Below are 19,625 nucleotides of genomic sequence, written 5' to 3' on the forward strand. Positions count from 1 at the left end.
TAGGGATGCACAAGCATTTATTTATGATTTTTTTACTTTTTGCTTTAATAGTTAAAGAACTTGTAGTACTCACAGCTGCAGCTTTTACAAGATTCTAAACCTTGTTTACCTGCTCTCTCCTGTTCTCACTTCGCCCCCATCTTTTTCTCTTCCCGACCCCCCCCCCTTCTCTCTCCATGATCCCCTCCCTCTCTCTTGCATGTGCCAGGATTGGTTTCTACATCTAATACATAGGTTCTCTTTAAGGAGAAGGGAATTTATAATTACTGCAGGGTGCCAAATTTTAGGAAATATAATTGCTTACCTGATACCCTGGGCATTGCCTTCTGTAGGAGAACCATATTGTGATCTTCTTTCTCTTCTTCGATCTTCTCTTTGGCCCTGGGTTAATGCACAGGGAGAATTAAATGTAAATGTGCAGTAGAGTCAAAAGACGACTTTTTGCTTTTAAAATAGGCTTTTCACTCTACAGCACATGCACACCAAAACTTAGAAAAAGGTGTCAGTAAGGTGCTTCTGCAGTAGTACTTCAAGCTGGTGAACAGGAGCACTGGTCTGAGGTATCAGGAAAGTGATTATAATTACTGGGGGGGTGTCTGATATGTTGCCACCCACCTCCTGTGCCTGTGATAATCTAACAATGCATGTTTTCATAAACCAGCTGAAACTGCTCAGTATATCACTGATTTCCTTTATTCCAAAGCTGACCATACACAAACCGATATTATCGTACAAAACCTAGTTTCATACGATATTTGGTGCGTGTATGGCGGATCAACGAGAAGGCCGATAACGCAAATGCTTCAGATATCAGTCGTGTCGTCAATAGGGCGGGACAAAAGATTTTGCGTTTAGGGCTGAATCGTCAGGTAAAGGTAGAATCCCTATTGTTTCTACATCCATATTTGACAATACAGCTCTGAACGTCAGGGAAAGAATGAGCTTTCCTGCGACCATTGGTATTGTATGGTGTATGACCACCTTAAGTTGCTTGTTTTGCTACAGCCTTTTTTTTGTACTGACATTGATCATGCTGGTTTATGCCTACTGTATTGAAATAGTGCTGTGCTTGCTTGGGTTTCCTCTGGGTACCCTGGTTAACTCCACACTCCAAAAACATACAGGCTGGCTAATTGGTTCTTGATAAAAGTGACCATAGTGTGTATACGATTGGGACCTTAGATTGTAAGATCAACTGTGAAAGGAACTGATATAAATGTTCTGTTTAAAGTGCTGCTGTTGGTGCAATATAAAAACAACTACTAGGAAAGGCTAAATGCATTGCTACATATTCACAGTAATTTGTGCATGGGCAATACATTATTGTTATTGGTCAGTTTAGCAATGACTTATTACTCAGCCAGTTTTTTAACACTCTTCTTCTACAGACAGTATATTCTTTGTCACAAGGCTGGAAGTGCAGTGAAGCAAACCTGAGTTGGCATGGTCTGTGAGAGGCATCTGTGTGTGTCCTTGGGGCAGTCTGCAGTGTCCCGTGGGTGTAAATTGGTCTATGGTGGTTCCTACTGATTTTGGTGTAGGCTTCCCCAGGCTTGTATGATAGTGAAGCTGATATGCTGCATTTTGTGAATTGGCTTAGCTAATGAGCGGATATAGAGGGAAGTATCCTGTCAGTACACAGGGTAGAAAAATCTTTTCAGTGACTTTGTCAATAAATGATTCAGTTTTCAGCATACCTGTTTTACATTTGGTCATGTGTAAACACTAAGCATAAGGGGCAGATTTAGAGTTTTTTGAGATCAAAAATAAACTCATTTCTGTGAAAACCATAAATGTCTACTCATTTATTAAAAGGTCCAAATTGAAAAAGCACAGATGAATTAAAATGTGTAACGAAAACAAAAAGAACACGAAAACCACAATTTTTTTTCTCAAACCACCCCCCCCATGAAAATTTCTAAAATGACAAATTAAATAAAACACTCATGTTATTTTTACACATGACCTGTATGTTAGTAAGTATGTTAGTAAATGTTCCCCTAAGTGTAAGTTGTATTTCTGTACTGGAAATTACTGAATACCCTTTTTGAGGAACATCAAGACCAACACCAATTTTTTCTACCCATGTATGTGCTCTTATAAAATTTAAATAAAGTAAATTCCAGTTAAAGGAGAAGGAAAGTCATTTTGGCATTTTACTGCCAAAATACTCACCACATTAGTGCCACTCAGAACACTATATTTATTCTGCAGAAAGCTTTACCATACCTGACTGTTCATTTAAGATAGCAGCTGTGATTTTAGCTTGGTCTTCATAGCTTCCTGCTGCAGCTCTAGCCGTTGGTAGCACATATCACACATTCCTATAGGAGGGGGGTGTGAGTTTTATGAATTCTTATGGGAGGAGGGAGCAGGAGAGGGGCGAGAGCTGCGCAGACTCTGGCCCCTGAAATGAAGGATGTTTCTGAGAGAGGAAGTCAGAGGGAAGAACATGTTTACAAAAAAGTAGACAAGAAATCCTGTATTTCTTTTGTTAGAAAGCAGCGTTTCTGTGAGTACTTATGGCTGTATTTACATAGACCTTTCTGATAAAGCTTACTTAGTTTTTAGCTTTCCTTCTCCTTTTAAAGAAAGTAGTTAGACAATCATTTTTAAGCTGTGTGGCAGTGTTAGGTTTAATGAATCAAATCTTGCCCAGACAAAGCAGATTCAAAGATTTTTTCTTTTCTGATAAGAAATAAAGAACATACTTGAATACTTTTGATAAGAAGCATGCTATATGCATTGCTATTGGGAAGCTAACCTGCTGCTCTTATTCTGTGTATATTTCAGGGGAAAGTACACCTGGAGCTGAGGCTAAGTGAAGTGATTACTGACTCTGGAGTCATCTGCCATAAGCTTTTAGCACGGTAAGATCTGTGTTGGATTTAATTTAAAATTTATTAGGGTACTCCATACATCACAAAGTACACCGACAGAACTGCACACTGCAATTTATCATTATTCACTGTTACAACATTGTACCTTAACATCATGAAAAGACAGAGCTGGTGGTACACTTGACTAATTTGTGCTCACTAGCAAAGAAGATGTTAGTCTGTGTTTTCCTAAACAGTAGCAGCTTTGGTGCTTTATGCCTACATGGCCAATATACACAGCATTACTGGAGGGCTGCTGCAGGCACAGTGACTGCATGATAAGTAGTCAATCAGTCTTAATAAGATCTTAATCCCATCCATGATCCACAAGCTTTGTAAATTGGCTAAGCCTATGGGCACACGCAATCACATCTGTAGATATAAATATTAAAGTAACAAATAAGTACGTGTGGTTCCAAATATAGGATCTCCTAGTATTAAGTCTGTGCGTAAGGCACACTGACATCATTACATCATTACTACTTATTATTCAGTTCCTAGTAGGCAAGAGCCAAATTAATAGCGCAGTGCTGCTAAAACAGAGGTCTGCCTGAATTCTTTTAACATTTACTATTCTTGTCTAATACAAATGGATTTTATATATCTTTTCTCAGTGTTTCTGTGTCCCTATATACTGTATATCAGTAAAATCACTTTACAATCATTATAATTACTGTTTCTCTACCCCTGTGAAAATGCCTATTGTGTGTGGCCAATCAGAGACAAATATGTGGAGATTTGTGTGGACAAGACAACATGCATTTAACGCTATGTGCCACATTTTGCCACCTGGATTTGTAGTAAAACCACAAATACAGTTCAGTAAAATGGTTAGTGTTACAGCTTTGTGTTTTCTTAGCCTCCCCTGGCACCCTGGGCATAGATTCCAATACACTGTTTTCTCCTTGTGCCCTTGCCTTTGCACAGATGAGTGTGTTGTCTGCTGAGAGCCCCATGTTAGTAAAGTGCTACATTAGTATCACATCATTTAGTAAACAGTGGCTGCAATTATTTTTAGAAATTGAATTTGGCAACAGTAAAAAGAAAGTGTTTTGATGTGGTGTACATGGCAAAATGTGTTTATTTGACATAAAAATTATATATGCTTTGTAAGCAGTTCCATGCAGGTTTTGGTTTCACCTACCCTACCAATGCTGTGTCACAAGATACTGGGGAGACATGGACATTAGTCTTACTTTTTAAAGTTGTCTTTAAATCTAAATGACAGAGAGAAAACTGTGCAGAGCTGCAGTGCCTGCATCAGTCATTTAACCTTCTGGCAGCTGGTATGATATTAGCAGTGTAAAATAAAGGTGTATTTATTTATTGTGAAAATTAGCGCGCCTTAGGTGCGATCCAATATAAATTGCTATTTTGCTATTTATAAAGGTGTGTAATTTTTTTGTACGTAACAATAATGCCATAACAGATTTTTTTATACTACACACACATGATTTCACAGTTTTATAACTATGCATGATTTTTCACTTGGTATCATGACATTAATGTAGGGGTGCTTGGTGTATTTAAACAGTGGTTTTACACAGCATAATTGTACTAAAGTTTGCACTAGGTTTATTAACCCATAGCAGCAAATCATATTTGCTTGTAAACAGACGACCATTAAATGCTGCCTGATAGTTGGCTGTTTTTAGAACTGGACCAAGCTTTACGCATGGTCGTTTGCTACTTGTCTTATAACCCATAGCAACCAACAAGTAGGTAGCATTTACTGGTCAGCTGTTTGAAAATTCACATCTGATTGGTTGCTATGGGCTACTATATGTGGGCAAATCTAAGAAATCTGTGACATTACCCCAGACCCTAAACTAGCACTAAAGTGTTTCTCTTACTTATTCTAACATCATTGCCTGAAGATTGCCCCTGCACTTTTTCCCCTACTTCTGAATGTAGCGGTGACCTTGCTCAGCGCTTACTGCCTGTCCCTTCCATTTGCTTAATGTGGGAAGGTGGCTTATTAGTGATTTATTCTCTTGTGCAGTACATGGATGGCTGGGCAGTGATCCAAACAGAGGGCAGGCTTTATCTAAAACACTCACTGCAGCAAGGCAAAACTTTCTGGCCCTTAAATGCCAATTGTCAGCTTTGCTTGAATCAGAACAGCAAATTTTACTATGTAGCTCTTTACCATATAAACCAGTTGAGGTTGCTCTTGTTTCAATCTGTTGTCCATTTCTTTTACATTAAGGGAAAAATGGTGATAATTCAGTCCTCTTAAATAAATTCCTAGTGAGCATTTACTGAGATATTTTGTCGTGAGTTGTGGCGCAAGTTCTTCAGTCACAAATAACGTAATTAAACAAACCTTTTTGCATCATTCTTTTATACTAGTTTCCCATTTTCTTCGCATTTTAATTCAAAACCCCTTTCTCGTTCCTCCCTTTGCACTTATTGTGTATGAGCAAGCTCTTGCGTAGCCTGGTGAGTCATGTCCCAATTGCAATGCTGATCTAAAGTACCTGCTGCTTCCTCCTCAGCAGAATCAAAGTCTGTTTGGCTTTGAACACGTTAACCTCCAAATCATCCACACAGCTCTGTTGACTCTTGATTTCCCCCGAGGCCTGTAATGACTGCTTCCTATCTCCCAGCTTAGACACATTATAATGTAGTTGACGTAGAGTGAGCAGAGGATTTGGCATCACTCATTGCTTACTTAATACACATTAACATGCATAAAGTCTGAGAAACAAATGACACTTCCAGACAGAATGTGTTTTATCTGCATACGGCTGCAGCTCTTGATGTCATTTTTGGGAACAAAACTAACCTAAAACGTCTAGGGCACATTTAATTCTCTTTTCTTTTTTTCTCAATTTTACTCATTGGGTTTAATTTCTTAACTTGTAAAAATGAATATAAAATTCCATTGCTGGGCTGAATTATATCTCCCATTCACTGCTAACCTTCTGATATTACCCATTTTGGTAAGAATCCAGTTTCTTTTTGTACAAAAAATCTAAATAATGTTCCATTTTTGTGGGTGTTCAGAAATTAAAACTTTGGTGCTTTTTGTTTTCTCTGCCTCAGATAGTGATCATTTGTCATCTACTCTTTCATTTAAATGTGTTATTATCTCTTGTTTATTGTCCTGGTCATATTTGCTTTGGCTATTATGGCAAGTAATATGTGAAAAATATATGAAAAGTTTCAGTGGCTGAACACCAGTAATAGATATGGATTGCTTCCCTTTATTAAATGGGCAGCAAACTGGGAATGGCACATGGCATGTTTATATCCTGATTTTATCCTTGGCAGCAGTAAGAAAGTCTGTTGTATGCCATAGTTCTGATTTACAGCCCAGCCCTGAATGATTGGGCAAACTCTTTGGCCAGTGACCACTCAATATATTTTCCATTGTGTCTAACTGAAATCTGCCAAAACAGACTTTGATTTATTTGTTACTCAAGTCTCTGAGCGTTTCTAAAACAATTACATATTTGCCCCTAATCGGCCAGTGGTATCTTCATGTGTGGGCAACCAAAGCTTGGTTGCTTTGTGTTTTTAAGCTAAATATAGATAAAACTAGTTAAAGTACATAGGCAGATAAGAGAGAGATCTTTGTGCATGAGACTGTGGAGGCTTTTGTTCAGTCCTGGCTATACTTCAGAATTCTGGTTTCTGATGCATGACAGAAACTTTCTCAGGCTACTTCCCTAGTGCTATTTTGTTTAGGTTTCATTAAATAAAAAAAAAAGCACAGCACCACTGTAAATGAAATAGGCTTTTTGTTGGTAATATTCATCAGATATGTTTTAATACTTGGATATTTTTACATGTTTTGCCAGTGTATTGGAGTGTCAGGGCTTGCCAATTGTGAATGGTCAGTGTGATCCATATGCTACAGTAACGTTATTGGGACCATCTCGGTAAGTAGGATTTGTTTTGTTTTGTTTTTCTTTTTACAGATTTTTGTTTGGTAAGCAACAATAGGTTGCAACTTTAAGACTGCAGTCATTATGATTTCAGTTTCAAGCAGTTCACGCTGTCTATAGCCTATAAGAAGCAATGGCAGTAAATTTTACATCTGTAAATAAAAGCAGTCATAGTATACAACGTTCCTAGGCCAGAGGCAATGCATTTCTAAGTTATAACAACATGACTCCAAAATTATTCTTCCAGGTTTTGGGGAAGAATTCTATCTTCAAACAATAGAAAATAGGGAAAGCATATCTATTAACAGTGCCTCTGCCCTACATGCTCACATTTGTTCCATGCTGTTAAAGGAAGTGATTAAAATCAGCCCTTATGTGATAAAGCTAGTTGGTTCACGCCCGTTGTCAATATTGTGCCTGCTTGCGTGATAAGCCCTATGGCTTACTAGGAAAGTTAAATAAATAATCTTTTTCTGCCTGCAGTGGGTAATCATCCAGATAAATAGGAAATTCTGTCATCCTGGTCACTCACTGACAGCACAGTTCATACTTTTTTCATATATCTGTATATTTAGTACTTTTTATGGATCTTTAGTTTGTTTTGTTTTACCAAAAGCCAACACATTTGCTTTTTTAAGAAACACAAAATAATTTGTGAGCCCGTTCTTTTTATTGTTGTATATTTTCATTATGTAACCATTGAGCCTATGATGCCTGTCATTTGTTCATAGCATTGTTAGGCTATACATGATATAGATATAGATGAACCAAATACATGATTTTGGGTTCATATTCAAAGTTTTGCTCAAATACTGAATACAGAAACTGCTGCAAAAACCTTGGTTGAATTCCAGCCTAAATCCAGCCATATTTGTGGCATATTTAGTGCATGAATAGTAGCCATGTCTATGAAAATGTAAGCACTATGTGTGGAACCTTCATCTATGGAGAAAAAACTACTGTTCCAAGTTTCATTGGTGTCTCACTATAACTTCAGTTCTTGACATTTCTCTTCCAGGTCTGAAGCAAAAAAGACAAAGGTCAGGAAGAAGACTAACAACCCACAGTTTGATGAGGTGTTTTATTTTGAGGTTAGTATTCTGGTGGGTGGAATGCTAATAAGAATTCTCTTTTCATCACACAATCAGCAGGTTTCATACAGGTTCACCCAACTGTGTTCTGTAGAAGTGAAGCCTGAAGAACTCAGCAGTAGGTGATATCCAACTATTGAGGGGCATCTATAGCACAACACAAAAGTACCAGTATGCCAGTAGTGTGGATTGAATGCTTTTAATCTATGCCATGTTGCATTTTTATTGGTAGCATGCTCTAGGCAAAATCAAAGTACAGCTACTGTCTTAACTATAACTTCATTTTTTTTATTCAGATACATGAGGGTTGATTCACTAAAGTGCGATAAAACTAGCGCTATTTATAGCATGCGGTAAAAATTTTATCGCATCTTATTTTTCGGGACTTAACGCACAATTCACTAAAAGGATACTTGCATTAATTTAGACGCGATGCTGTTTGCTTTATTTAAGTTGACTATTTTTGCGTGGTATTTGACGCAACGCGTGCTAATTAACGCAGCGCACACAAATTGTCACCATGTGCGAAAAAACGCACGCCATATTAGCCATACACACCATTACTTTTGGAAAACTACTGTTCTGAAAATGACCATTTCCCTGCAAACTGGAGGCTGCATCACTCTAGGGCCAACACAGACTTGCATAAATCACACTGCAAAGTCATTATTGTGTTGCCAAAAGCTCATGCACTGTACTTTTCTATAATTACCACCTGCCCCAAGTTGGTGTTAATTTTCGCACAGACTAATGCGATATTTAGCATCTAAGTGTTTGGGAATCATGCGTTAGTATTATTTCTTTCGGAATTAACGCATTCCGTTGCATGCTAGTTAATGCACGCGATATGCAACTTAACGCATGCGATAGTACTTTAACGAATCGTGCGGGTTTTTTTGCGTCAATTTTAGTGCAAAAAAGCATGCGATAACGCTTATCGACCGTTAGTGAATCAACCCTATGGTTGCTATGTAAGGGTGAGTCTTGCATTCTTGCATTCATTGGCTTAGAGAAGCAAGTTGAGTTTAGTTTTTTTTTTTGTTTCAAAACAAGATTCTGGTGGGAAATTTATGTTGTATCCTTTTAGAGCATTAAAGGGAATCTAATCCAATACCCTGCCAAACATCACACTTGCTGATGTAACTCATTACCCAGTGCAGGTGTAGATGTCACAGTTTCTTCTTAATTTGATGCAGTGTTCATTTTGAGCCTGTAATTTGCATTTACAGGAAAAAATAGCAGTAGCTTGTGTGCTGGTAACATAAGGTAAAGAAGCTTTTATTTACCTTATGTAATAAAACTATAGAACGTAAAGTAAAGGATTACCATTAACCAGGATGACATGTTTCTTTTTGTAGTGACTGAGACGGGCCAAAGACCTTAGTAATAATTATGCTGGTCGCAGGACAGGGCTTCTCACTTTGCAGAGGGTGTGGGTGCAGAAGTACAAGGCGTCTTAACTTAAATGACGTTTACCCCCCCCCTGCTGTTTAAACAAATTATTTTTATTGTGGTGTTGATGTTTTAAGCTTGATTACACTTACGTGGGTGCTTTTTATTTTACACGAGTGCAGTCACCATCAGCAATTCATTTCCATCAGCCTGTAACAAGCTAGAAAAAAAAGAGACTTCTGTGGTGCAATTTTAGATCTAAATTAAAACCTAAAAAAACCCCTTTATTAAATTATCCCCAATGAATATTAAGAGTACGTCCAAAAAAATCACACAGCTTGCCTTGGAAAAGGCAGGTTGTCAGGCATAATGTATATACACCAGCAGAGAAAATGAACCATTAGCCTTACATTTTTAAGGTCCCTATCAAATTTGACATACCCTATAGTCCACGTTATGGACCCATTTGCAGAGTGTGGGAGGAGGCTTACTCAAGTGAGAATAGAAACCTTGCAATTAGTGCCCAGGCTGTAATGAAACGTAGGGCCTAAAAAATCCTAAATACACATGCATTTCTCTCTTTCTCGCTCTCTTTCTTATAGAGCTGCAACAGTAGATTATTTTGTCAGCAACAGCCCCACCCAAAACCGAGGCTCAAAACTTTGCTCTTGGTTATGTTAAATGTTGGTTTTTACTAAAAGCCCTTGTTGTGGTTCTGTATCGGGTGTGGTGTTTTTCACTCATATTTCCTGTATAAGTAAAGGTTATGGAAAAAGAAATTCATGTCTTCGTAAAGCAGTTTCTTCCGATATTTAGTAACTTGCTGTAACACAGCCCTATGTGATAGTAAATACAAAGTGTACAGCTTTGCTATGTACCCATTAAATTCTTTAGGTGAATAGCTAACTAATATTTATCTATAGATTGAAAGAAAGAAATGAGAGACAGACTGTGCAACTAACTTCAGTATGTTTTTCATAATGAGTCCTCAGTGATCCATTTATTTTTGGTTCTAAATATATCCCCAGTTTTCACTGTACCAGTCTATGGTATCTTTGTTTGGTGTTAATACAAACAACAATTGTGTTGACTTTTGCACAACCACAATTGAGGCTACAGTTGTAAGTCCTAAGGTATATTTTGGTAATAATTGATTCAAAGTTTGTTCCAGGTCTAGCAACCAAATGGCTGGTATAATGTATTTGATTTCAGTTTCCCTGTACACAGTGATATCCAGTACTGGCTGGCTAGCCGCAATGTTTCAAATACATAAAACCATAATACCAATGTTAATAGAAGTTCTGTGGAGGCTGACTAACTAGGAAGTGGTTCAGGAGCACTAATGCTAGCAAAATAATCACAAGGTTTTGGAACCTTTAGCTACGTGTAGGCCTACAGTAATACCAAAATGTGTTTTGCCAAGAACCAAATGACTGCCATAGTCAGATGAAAAACACCTTTTGTATCTGATCAGCTAATAAAACCCAGAGCGTGAGCAGAATTCCTTTTGTTTACTTGTGTTGGGCTGTAACTTAAAGTAACTATAAACTGTTGTTGAATTGCATTTTGTACAGGGGAATAGGCGCTATTTATATTTAGAGAATTATATGATATATCAATGTGCAGGTACTGGGCACATTTAAGCTTTAGGTACCTATATTAAACCGAGATAAAAGCACACTGACGCTATTTGGCATATATTCCTGAATTTAGGTTGTAGCCACTTTGCATTCACTGTTGTTGTTCTGACACAAACACCATCTCATTACAGCTATGTAGAATATGATTGGTGCCCTATAAAAGATAGCAACGGGTTATTAAAATCAAGGCAAGTTCTGATTTATCTTGTTTTTTTTTCCTGCGCAGGTAACAAAACCTTGCAGCTACAACAAGAAGTCTCATTTTGAAATTGAAGAAGATGATGTGGACAAGCTGGAGATCAGGTATGGGTATTTAGATGTGCCATTGTATTTTGAACATTTGAGTGCCTGCCATGCCAAATGCTGTGAGAAGAAAAGAGAATGTTGCAGTCACCTATTGGATAAAGTTGTATAGATACTTTCACTTGATTATCCTTTTAATTGTTTCTTTTTGAACATCTGTTAGTAAGATGGTAAAGTTGGGCATAAAGTGTTGCTTTCTACAGACCCAATTAATATGTACCCAGGAGTTTTGCTTTCATACTGCGTTGTCTAATTTAAGGGACACTCTGGCACATTTCCTTTTTTCCTATCTAGTTTTTGTTTTGTTTTTTTTCCCCCCCCGCTTTAAATGGGGTTTGTGGTGGGTGCTGGGTCTGCTCTTCCAGAAGCTTACTGGATGAATATTCTTATACATTATATGGACCCATTTTATATTAGGCCTTCGAACCAGCATTTTTCTTTTTCAGATATATGATATTGTAGGACCATATGTAGAACAATATTCTTTCCTGTAACCGGAAAATATAAATATAAGGTGCATAATGTACTATATTTAAAGGCAGACATTTTTTGCAGAGTTGACTTATGGAATGCCAGTAATCTAAAGTTTGGCGATGAGTTTCTTGGCGAACTGAAGATACCACTGAAGGTTTTACGGCAGTCTAGTTGTCATGGAGCATGGTAGGTGTATTATATATTCTGGAGCTGGATGCACTAAATGCAGAGTACAACATTTTTGGCCTTCAGTATTGTGACAAAGCCAAGCCATACAAACTGGGCTGAGGATAAAACCCTAGTCCTGAACTGCAGTATTTATAGGCAAACATCTAAACCAAGCTCAGAATAAATAGTATTTGAGGAGGGAGTGCTTGACTCTGCATTTATATTAACTTAGTGGTTTTCTGTAGCAACCAAGTAGGTTGAGGTGTAAGGGGCTAATGATTATTTACCGTTCTCTATATTCCTGGAACTACAACAAAGTTACTTTTAGAACATGTTATATATATGTGTAACATTCTAATAAGATAAAGAAGGCCTTAAAGGAGAAGGAAAGTTACAATCACTGGGAGGTGCCAAAATGTATAATTGCTTACCTGAAACCCCTGTCCAGTGCTCCTATTAGGAGAAACATGCACTGGCCGGGGTGTATGCGACAAAATGATCCTCTTCCTTCTTCAGTCTTCATCCATGTGCAGTGGAGTGAAAAACTGAACTTTAACAAAAAAAGCCAGCTTTTCACTTAACTACGTATGCACAAGGCTCAGGATCACATCAAAAGGAGAAGGAAGGAAGAGGATCGCTCACCTGCATTAATCCCTATCTGGTGCAGTTTTGTCTTAGGGCAGTGGCAGACAGGGAGATTAGTCGCCCCACTACTTTGGGAAATCGTAGCAACGCGTATGCCATCCCACCAGTGATTTACATTTTTGCCAGTGGAATTGAACGATAATTTGCCACAGGGCGACTAGTCTGCCACTGCCCTTTGCAGGAGCACCATCAGGTGGTTTTTAGGTAAGCTTTTACAATCTCTGGGGGTGCCTAACAATTGGCAACCCCTCAGTGATTTAGCCTTTCCTTCTCCCTTAACAAATGCTGGAAGTGAGTTGAGTGAAACTTAACAGTCTCACAAGACTCGTGATAGAATCAATATAAAAATAATATGTGTTTCTGTCTGCATGTATGGCCAGCTTTACAGGCCTCTCCACAGATAGAATGTTTTGTACAATTTTATCTGGCCTGCTGATGAGACCAATATCCATCAGGCATGTTTGTAACTGTCACCTGCCAGTGCATGTTGCATTGGTAGATTCGAATTTAAAGAATAGCTGCAGTTCCTCTTCAGTACGGTTCTGGTCAGATTTGCCCATATGATTGGAGTGATAGAATTGTGGCCATAGCATGTATGGCCTATCATGCACACTCAGTCTGTTTAGCCCTTGGGAATAGCGTACCTGATCAGGCCACCTTTATTCAGGCCAATTATTATTAAGTTCAGTGACTGTGTTCATGCTTGGGATATTAACTTTACTGGACTGTCCCCAGGATTCCACCAAAGTATGGAGAGCTTTGTGCTCTCTTTCTCTTGTTCTCATAGATCATCTTTGTGATAGAAAACAACTCTAGTTAAAAACATGGTAATTATTAGGGACCCATCAAATCCAGGATTCTGTTCGGGATTTGGCTAAGATTCTGCCTTTTTCATCAGGATTTAGCTGAATCCACATGTCTGGCCGAAGTGAATACAAATCCTTAAAAACGTGTGACATTTCATCATATAAACATGGAAGCTGAAAATGTTTAACCGTACCCGCAGTGCATGGTTTTCTTTAGCCCATTGGGAGCCTTATTGCCATATGCAACTTACGGTTCAAAATCAGTTTGGTATTCGAAGGATTAGGGGTTAGGCCCAAAAAAGTGAATTCTGTGAGTGGAGGACCTCTGTAATATAGCACAGGAGCTGGGCACAATAAGTTGAAGAGGTGCATGTTAACTTAATGGCTGTCATAAAAAAAAGCTGTGCTGTGCTCAAACCTCTACCTGTTATTTATTTATTTTTTTTGCATCAGGTACTTTCTTCAGCCCAGGGACAATGGGAAGTCTGTAAAGCCAGATGACCTGGGATCTTTAAGGCTAAATGTGGTTTATACAGAGGATCATGTTTTCCCTAGTGAATACTACAGCCCCCTTCGGGACCTTGTTTTAAAATCGGGAGATGTTGAGGTAAAAGTTGGGTGTTACTGCTTTGTACAGGTGTAGAAGCTGACCTTGGGAGGGTTGTTTCATCTGATAACCACAAAAAGGTTCAGTCTTCTCTGTGTGATTTGTGAAGGCACACCCAGTCCCTTCCTCTGTAATGTGGTATGAGAAGGAAATCCACCAAACAAACATCATCTGATAGTTCTTTTCCAGGCATGCTTTTCTCGTAAATAAATTTGCCCTGGGTCATTAATCTGATACTAATCTCAAGCAGCACCCTAATTTATGTTAATCACCAGAATAACATGTCCCCAGGTGAACATCAAGGTTAAAGATGTCGAACAAACAGTGAATAGATACAGTGAATAGAACAGTGTATGTAGGAGCCTTATATGTAGGATTCAAAATAAGCTGTGGGTGTATGTTAACCTGCAATGATGTCTTGGCAAGTTTGCTTTAGGCTGATGCCACACAGGGCTTTCGGCTTGCGTTTTTTCACAGGTCCAAAAATCAGCCCTGTCTGGCTACAGTCTTAGCTCCATTTACATACATCATTATCATACCCTTTACTGAGACACGTTCATCTTTTGAGCCATATGATGTCAAGGCAAAGTTTGCTCTGTATTCTAGACACCTTACACAAAGCTATAACAGCACATGACATTGTATCACCTGTGTCAGAACTACAATAAAAGGTGTTGCCTACCTCTTGCATTGTGCAACCAATGGGTGTCACCAAAGAGCTGCTGTAAGCATTCCTGGAAATTTCCACTTGTCTGGACTGTGTAAAAGTAAAAAAAATTCAGTTTACCTTTTGGGTTTTTTGCATTTAATACTCAGAAGTCTAGTTGTGTGTGACAGAAACAGAACCCTTTGGATATTAGCAAGGGCATACATGTGTAGCTTTGATGGAAATTTATAGTGACAAAATCTGCCTAGTCGTTTCACCCACAGCCATCAGAACTTTTCTGCTTTCAGATTGGTATTGATTATTGAAAGTTCTTTAAACTTGTTATCCCAGAGCAGGAGCGTAACTAAAGTGGCAAGGGCCCCCTGCAAACCGAATCGTAGGTGACCTGTGAAAGGGACAAAATTTAGGTACTCATGCAATTCCTAACACATCTTGAGTCACCCGCACCATCTCCTGCAGTATCCCTGCTCTGCTGGCATCCTCCTGCTGTCGCAGGGTTGGTGGCCGCTTTGGTAGCCCAGAGGCAGCCATAGATTAGCATTCTGGTCACTAGGACTCTGCAGTTCTAAATACAGATGAGCCACTCCTATGGTAGTGTCAGAAGAAGGTAACATACAATTTATATAAACTCAGCAGAATTAAATTCATCTAATTAGAATTAAATTATATATATATATATATATATATATATATATATATATATATATATATATATATATTTATATAATATATAGACCAAAAAGATAGATTCCGCACTCACAGGACTTAAATAGAAGTGGTAATTTATTGTGGCGTGGATACTCCAATATGAGGCTGAGCTAAGGCAGCTGTCAAGAAAGAGTTAAATAGTAAAAGTCACATTTTCAACAATATGTGGCAGTGAGTGAGGAAAACGACATAGCGACATATTGCCACTCATATTACAGAATAAATTATGTGCATAGGGTGTGCAGAATAACATATCATTTTAAATAAAATGAGGAATAGGAAACCAGTTTGTTTAGTCCATGGGGGCTAATCGTGTTCAGTCTATGCATCCATTTGAGTTCCATTTGGAGGAGTAGTCTCTCACGATCGCCACCTCTTCCCAAACAACCTTTTTAGGGTCCAACATGTGTACACACAAAACAGGCGTACCTGGGGTGGGCGTAAGCACCCGTTACACAAGAAACCAGAAACCCCGGAATAGGTAGTCTTTAATCTAAGTACTACCCTAACAGAGTCAGAAAGGTTTGTCCTTTGTCCCCACTTGCAAAACACGAAATCTAGACTTAAAGACTGACATACACATATTCCAACATAGCATGAAACTTAAGGATCATTTCCGTACCCCCAATACTCATAGGTCACCATTTAAATCCCCGAGTCAATATGAACCCCCGAATACTCCGAAATCCATTCAGGCATTTACTAGGCTTCTAATAGATGAGACTCATAAACTCCCTAATTCTACTCTGTCTCACCCCAATCTCACTAGATCAGAAAGAGAAGCCATAAATAGCCTGTCCCAGAACCCCAATATCATTATCAGACCTGCCGATAAGGGAGGTGCAATCGTGGTTCTCAGTTATTCTGACTACCGTCAGGAGAGCATAAGACAATTATCTGATGGTAATGTGTACCACAAACTTGACAGGAATCCTATTTGGTCCTTTAAAAAAACTATTGATAAGATCTTACAGTTTGGATTACAAATCAACTACATCACCACTGATGTCTTTAATTTTCTTACTAAAGAACACCCGAAATGCTCTGTCTTTTATACAATACCTAAAATACATAAAAGTTTAACGGCACCACCTGGACGACCCATAGTCAGCGCATGTGACTGTCTTCTACAAGCTCTGTCCATTTAAGTTGACTATTTTCTACAACCTATAGTTAGGAAGACTCCTACATATATTAGAGACACAGGTGATCTTCTATTGAAGCTGCATGAACTGTAACCTTAACATACTGGTCTGAAACTGGCCACTATGGATGTGTCCTCATTATATAAGGTAATTCCGATCGATGAAGGGATTGAGAATGTAAAATGACATCTTATAGATCACCCAGACAGGACTAGACCACCAACGGAGTTCCTGACCACCCTCCTCACACACTGCCTGACTTTAAACTACTTTAAATATGAACTAACATACTTTTTACAAACCAACGGTACCAGCATGGGGTTGAATGTCACCCCTTCCTTCGCAAACTTGTATATGGCATATTATGAACAAACCTGTATTACCGACCTATGGCACACACATTTTCAGAATGCTCTGCTTTGTTGATGACCTACTACTACTTTGGACTGGCACCTGCGAACAGTTTTGGTTGATGGTTCAAGAACTCAACGAACTTCCCTCTACTATACAGTTCACTGCACACATTGACCCCTTTGTCCTTCTTGGATTTAACCTTAATGGTTGCTGGCACAACATTGACCACCACTACTTACAGGAAGACAACTGACAGGAACACATTATTGCACCACTCATCTTGCCACCCACCACACCTATTACGGAGTATCCCGTATTCCCAGATGGTACGCGTGGTTAGGAATAACTCGGACCCACTCCTATTAAACCAACAACTTGATGATCTGACACATTGTTTTTTACAATGCGGCTATAAGCTTCAAGATTTGCTACCATGCAAAGATAAAGCTCTGTTACTCACACAAAATGATACTTTACACATCAAGGACAGATCACAATGCCAACCACAGGAAGAAAGATTGACTTTCCCTCACCACGTACACCCCAGATAAGAAACCATTGGTTGATTCAATTCTTTACCATTGGTCTGTTCTTAAAAAAGGACCACACTCTTCCCCCAGTTTTTAGGACCCCTCCACACATTGTGTACAGAAGGGGCAACAGTCTACGTGATTTGTTTGTAAAAACTGATGCTAGCCATTGCTACCAGTTTAGTACTCTTAACACTTGGCTCCCATCGACTAGACTTGGCTGCTATAAATGTCCTAATTGTACTACCTGCAACTCCCTAATAACCAGACCAGTCTTCAATCATCCCCACACGGGCCGTACCATACAAATCCAACCTAGACTTACATGTACCTCAAAATTTATTATCTATTTCATTAAATACCCCTGTAGTTTGCTGTATATTGGTAAAACTATCACCACTTTCAGGGACCGAATGGCGAACCATAGGTCAGCCATCCGCTCTGCACTCTCAATGGGAAAAGCTGATACCCCAGTTGCGGCACATTTTTTGTCCTATAATCACAAACTCGCTAGCTCATGAGAGACTACTCCTCCAAATGGAACTCAAATGGATGCATAGACTGAACACGATTAGCCCCCATGGACTAAACAAACTGGTTTCCTATTCCTCATTTTATTTAAAATATGTTATTCTGCACACCCTATGCACATAATTTATTCTGTAATATGAGTGGCAATATGTCGCTATGTTGTTTCCCCAATCACTGCCACATATTGTTGCAAATGTAACTTTTACGATTTAACTCTTTCTTGTCACCTGCCTTAGCTCAGTCTCATATTGGAGATAGAGACCGAAACATGTGTTTGTGACACTTATGTTGCAATTTTCTGCTCACTAACATCTTCACTTTGCTTTCATTCACTTCACTTTACTGTATTCTGTCAGTGGTTCCTTTTCAATCCTACTTGTAAACTTATTTAATCGTAACGCTGTGCTACTTTTGCTAGTAACTCCGCCTAGTGATGCCATACTCATACCTAATACTATTGCGGTTCTGTGCCGATGCTGCTTACCTGGCGATTTGTGCTGATATTATATTTAATACCTGTTCCTGATGCTATAATTTAGCTACACTTACAGGCAAAGATCGGTGAGTTGCAGTTCAGCTACGTAGGATCTCCCGCTTCCTTATTTCCTTTCAAACATATCTCTCTCCTGCTATTTTAGTGCTCTCAATACTCACTCTTACTCTTTTTATTTGTGTTTATTTTTTATTTTGATGCTCATTCTTTTTTGTCTTTTTTTTACTTAATTAGCTTGCAATTTGTCTACCTGATGATGTCACTGTTTTCTGGCCACTTTGGGTTTTTCAGGGGGGTTGTTTCCACTCACTGTAACTTTGACAAAGGCTGTGGACACAGTTCCACGTTCCACGTCACAATAAATTACCACTTCTATTTAAGTCCTGTGAGTGCGGAATGTATCTTTTTGGTCCATGTGATATCTGCTAAACTGCACCCAGGAACATTGGCATATATAATTAAAATAAATATATATATATATATATATATATATATATATATATATATATATATATATATATATATAATAAAGAGTTACTTTGTACCACAATATCTTTATAAACTGTTGCTAACAGTTTGGCATATGGGTGTGTTCTTCATTAGAAAGGGAAATACGTGTATCGAATCCATTATCTGAAATGACCTGTATTTTTAAAAATTTGTCCCCGTATAATAAGCACAAACCGAACTTTCTTTACCCACTTTTTTTTTTTACTCATAATTTTCCTGAACTTCATTCTTAGAGTTAATAGTTGCTGTATTTTTATTAATACGCATTGTAAATGTTTCTTTTTTACCTCTTGCTCTTCTTCAGCCTGTGTCTGCATCTGCTGCCCACGTGTTAGGTGAAGTGTGCAGAGAGAAACAGGAAGCTGCTATACCTCTAGTCCGCCTGTTTTTGCATTATGGCAAGATTGTGCCTTTCATCAGCGCAATTGCAAATGCTGAAGTGAACAGAACACAGTGAGTAGCTGAAATCCTTTGAGTGTATGTTTCCTATTCATCAATCATAAGGCATGTGCTGTAGAACAAAAAAATGCATTACACCTCCTTGATAAACAATTCTCCTTTGATTCAATGCTGGTTTGACTGTATTATAACATGATACAAAGTGAGGGTCAACGCTAAAGCTAATTCCACACAATGCGTTTTCTCCTCCAGTGGAGTTGTGTGTGTTGTAACAGATATTCATGGGATCCTTTACTACACACATAGGGCGGATATTTGGCACAAAACACATGTGCGTTTTCTAGTTGAAATCCACCCTACTTATGTGGGATTGTTGTTTTCTTCACTGCC

General features: G+C 38.5%; 1 protein-coding gene and 1 long non-coding RNA gene across 3 annotated transcripts in view; one reads left to right on the forward strand and one right to left on the reverse strand.

The window, feature by feature from the left end:
- Positions 1 to 19,625, forward strand: part of rasa3 (RAS p21 protein activator 3) — a 115,223-nt gene that overhangs the window by 67,156 nt on the left and 28,442 nt on the right. For both annotated transcript variants that reach the window (XM_004911800.4, XM_002937865.5), the window contains exons 5-11: positions 2,794 to 2,870; positions 6,686 to 6,766; positions 7,791 to 7,863; positions 11,122 to 11,198; positions 11,754 to 11,858; positions 13,745 to 13,898; positions 19,141 to 19,289. In XM_004911800.4, the coding sequence (XP_004911857.1) occupies positions 2,794 to 2,870; positions 6,686 to 6,766; positions 7,791 to 7,863; positions 11,122 to 11,198; positions 11,754 to 11,858; positions 13,745 to 13,898; positions 19,141 to 19,289 (716 nt within the window). The remainder of the gene's footprint in view (positions 1 to 2,793; positions 2,871 to 6,685; positions 6,767 to 7,790; positions 7,864 to 11,121; positions 11,199 to 11,753; positions 11,859 to 13,744; positions 13,899 to 19,140; positions 19,290 to 19,625) is intronic.
- LOC116408869 lies at positions 150 to 19,211 on the reverse strand. Its single transcript, XR_004221348.1, has 3 exons — positions 19,124 to 19,211; positions 14,581 to 14,655; positions 150 to 381 (listed from the first exon to the last, which is right to left on the reverse strand). It is a non-coding gene; the product is annotated as an uncharacterized LOC116408869 (long non-coding RNA).

Source organism: Xenopus tropicalis, chromosome 2, assembly GCF_000004195.4.
Source record: "Xenopus tropicalis strain Nigerian chromosome 2, UCB_Xtro_10.0, whole genome shotgun sequence".
Taxonomy (NCBI): domain Eukaryota; kingdom Metazoa; phylum Chordata; class Amphibia; order Anura; family Pipidae; genus Xenopus; species Xenopus tropicalis.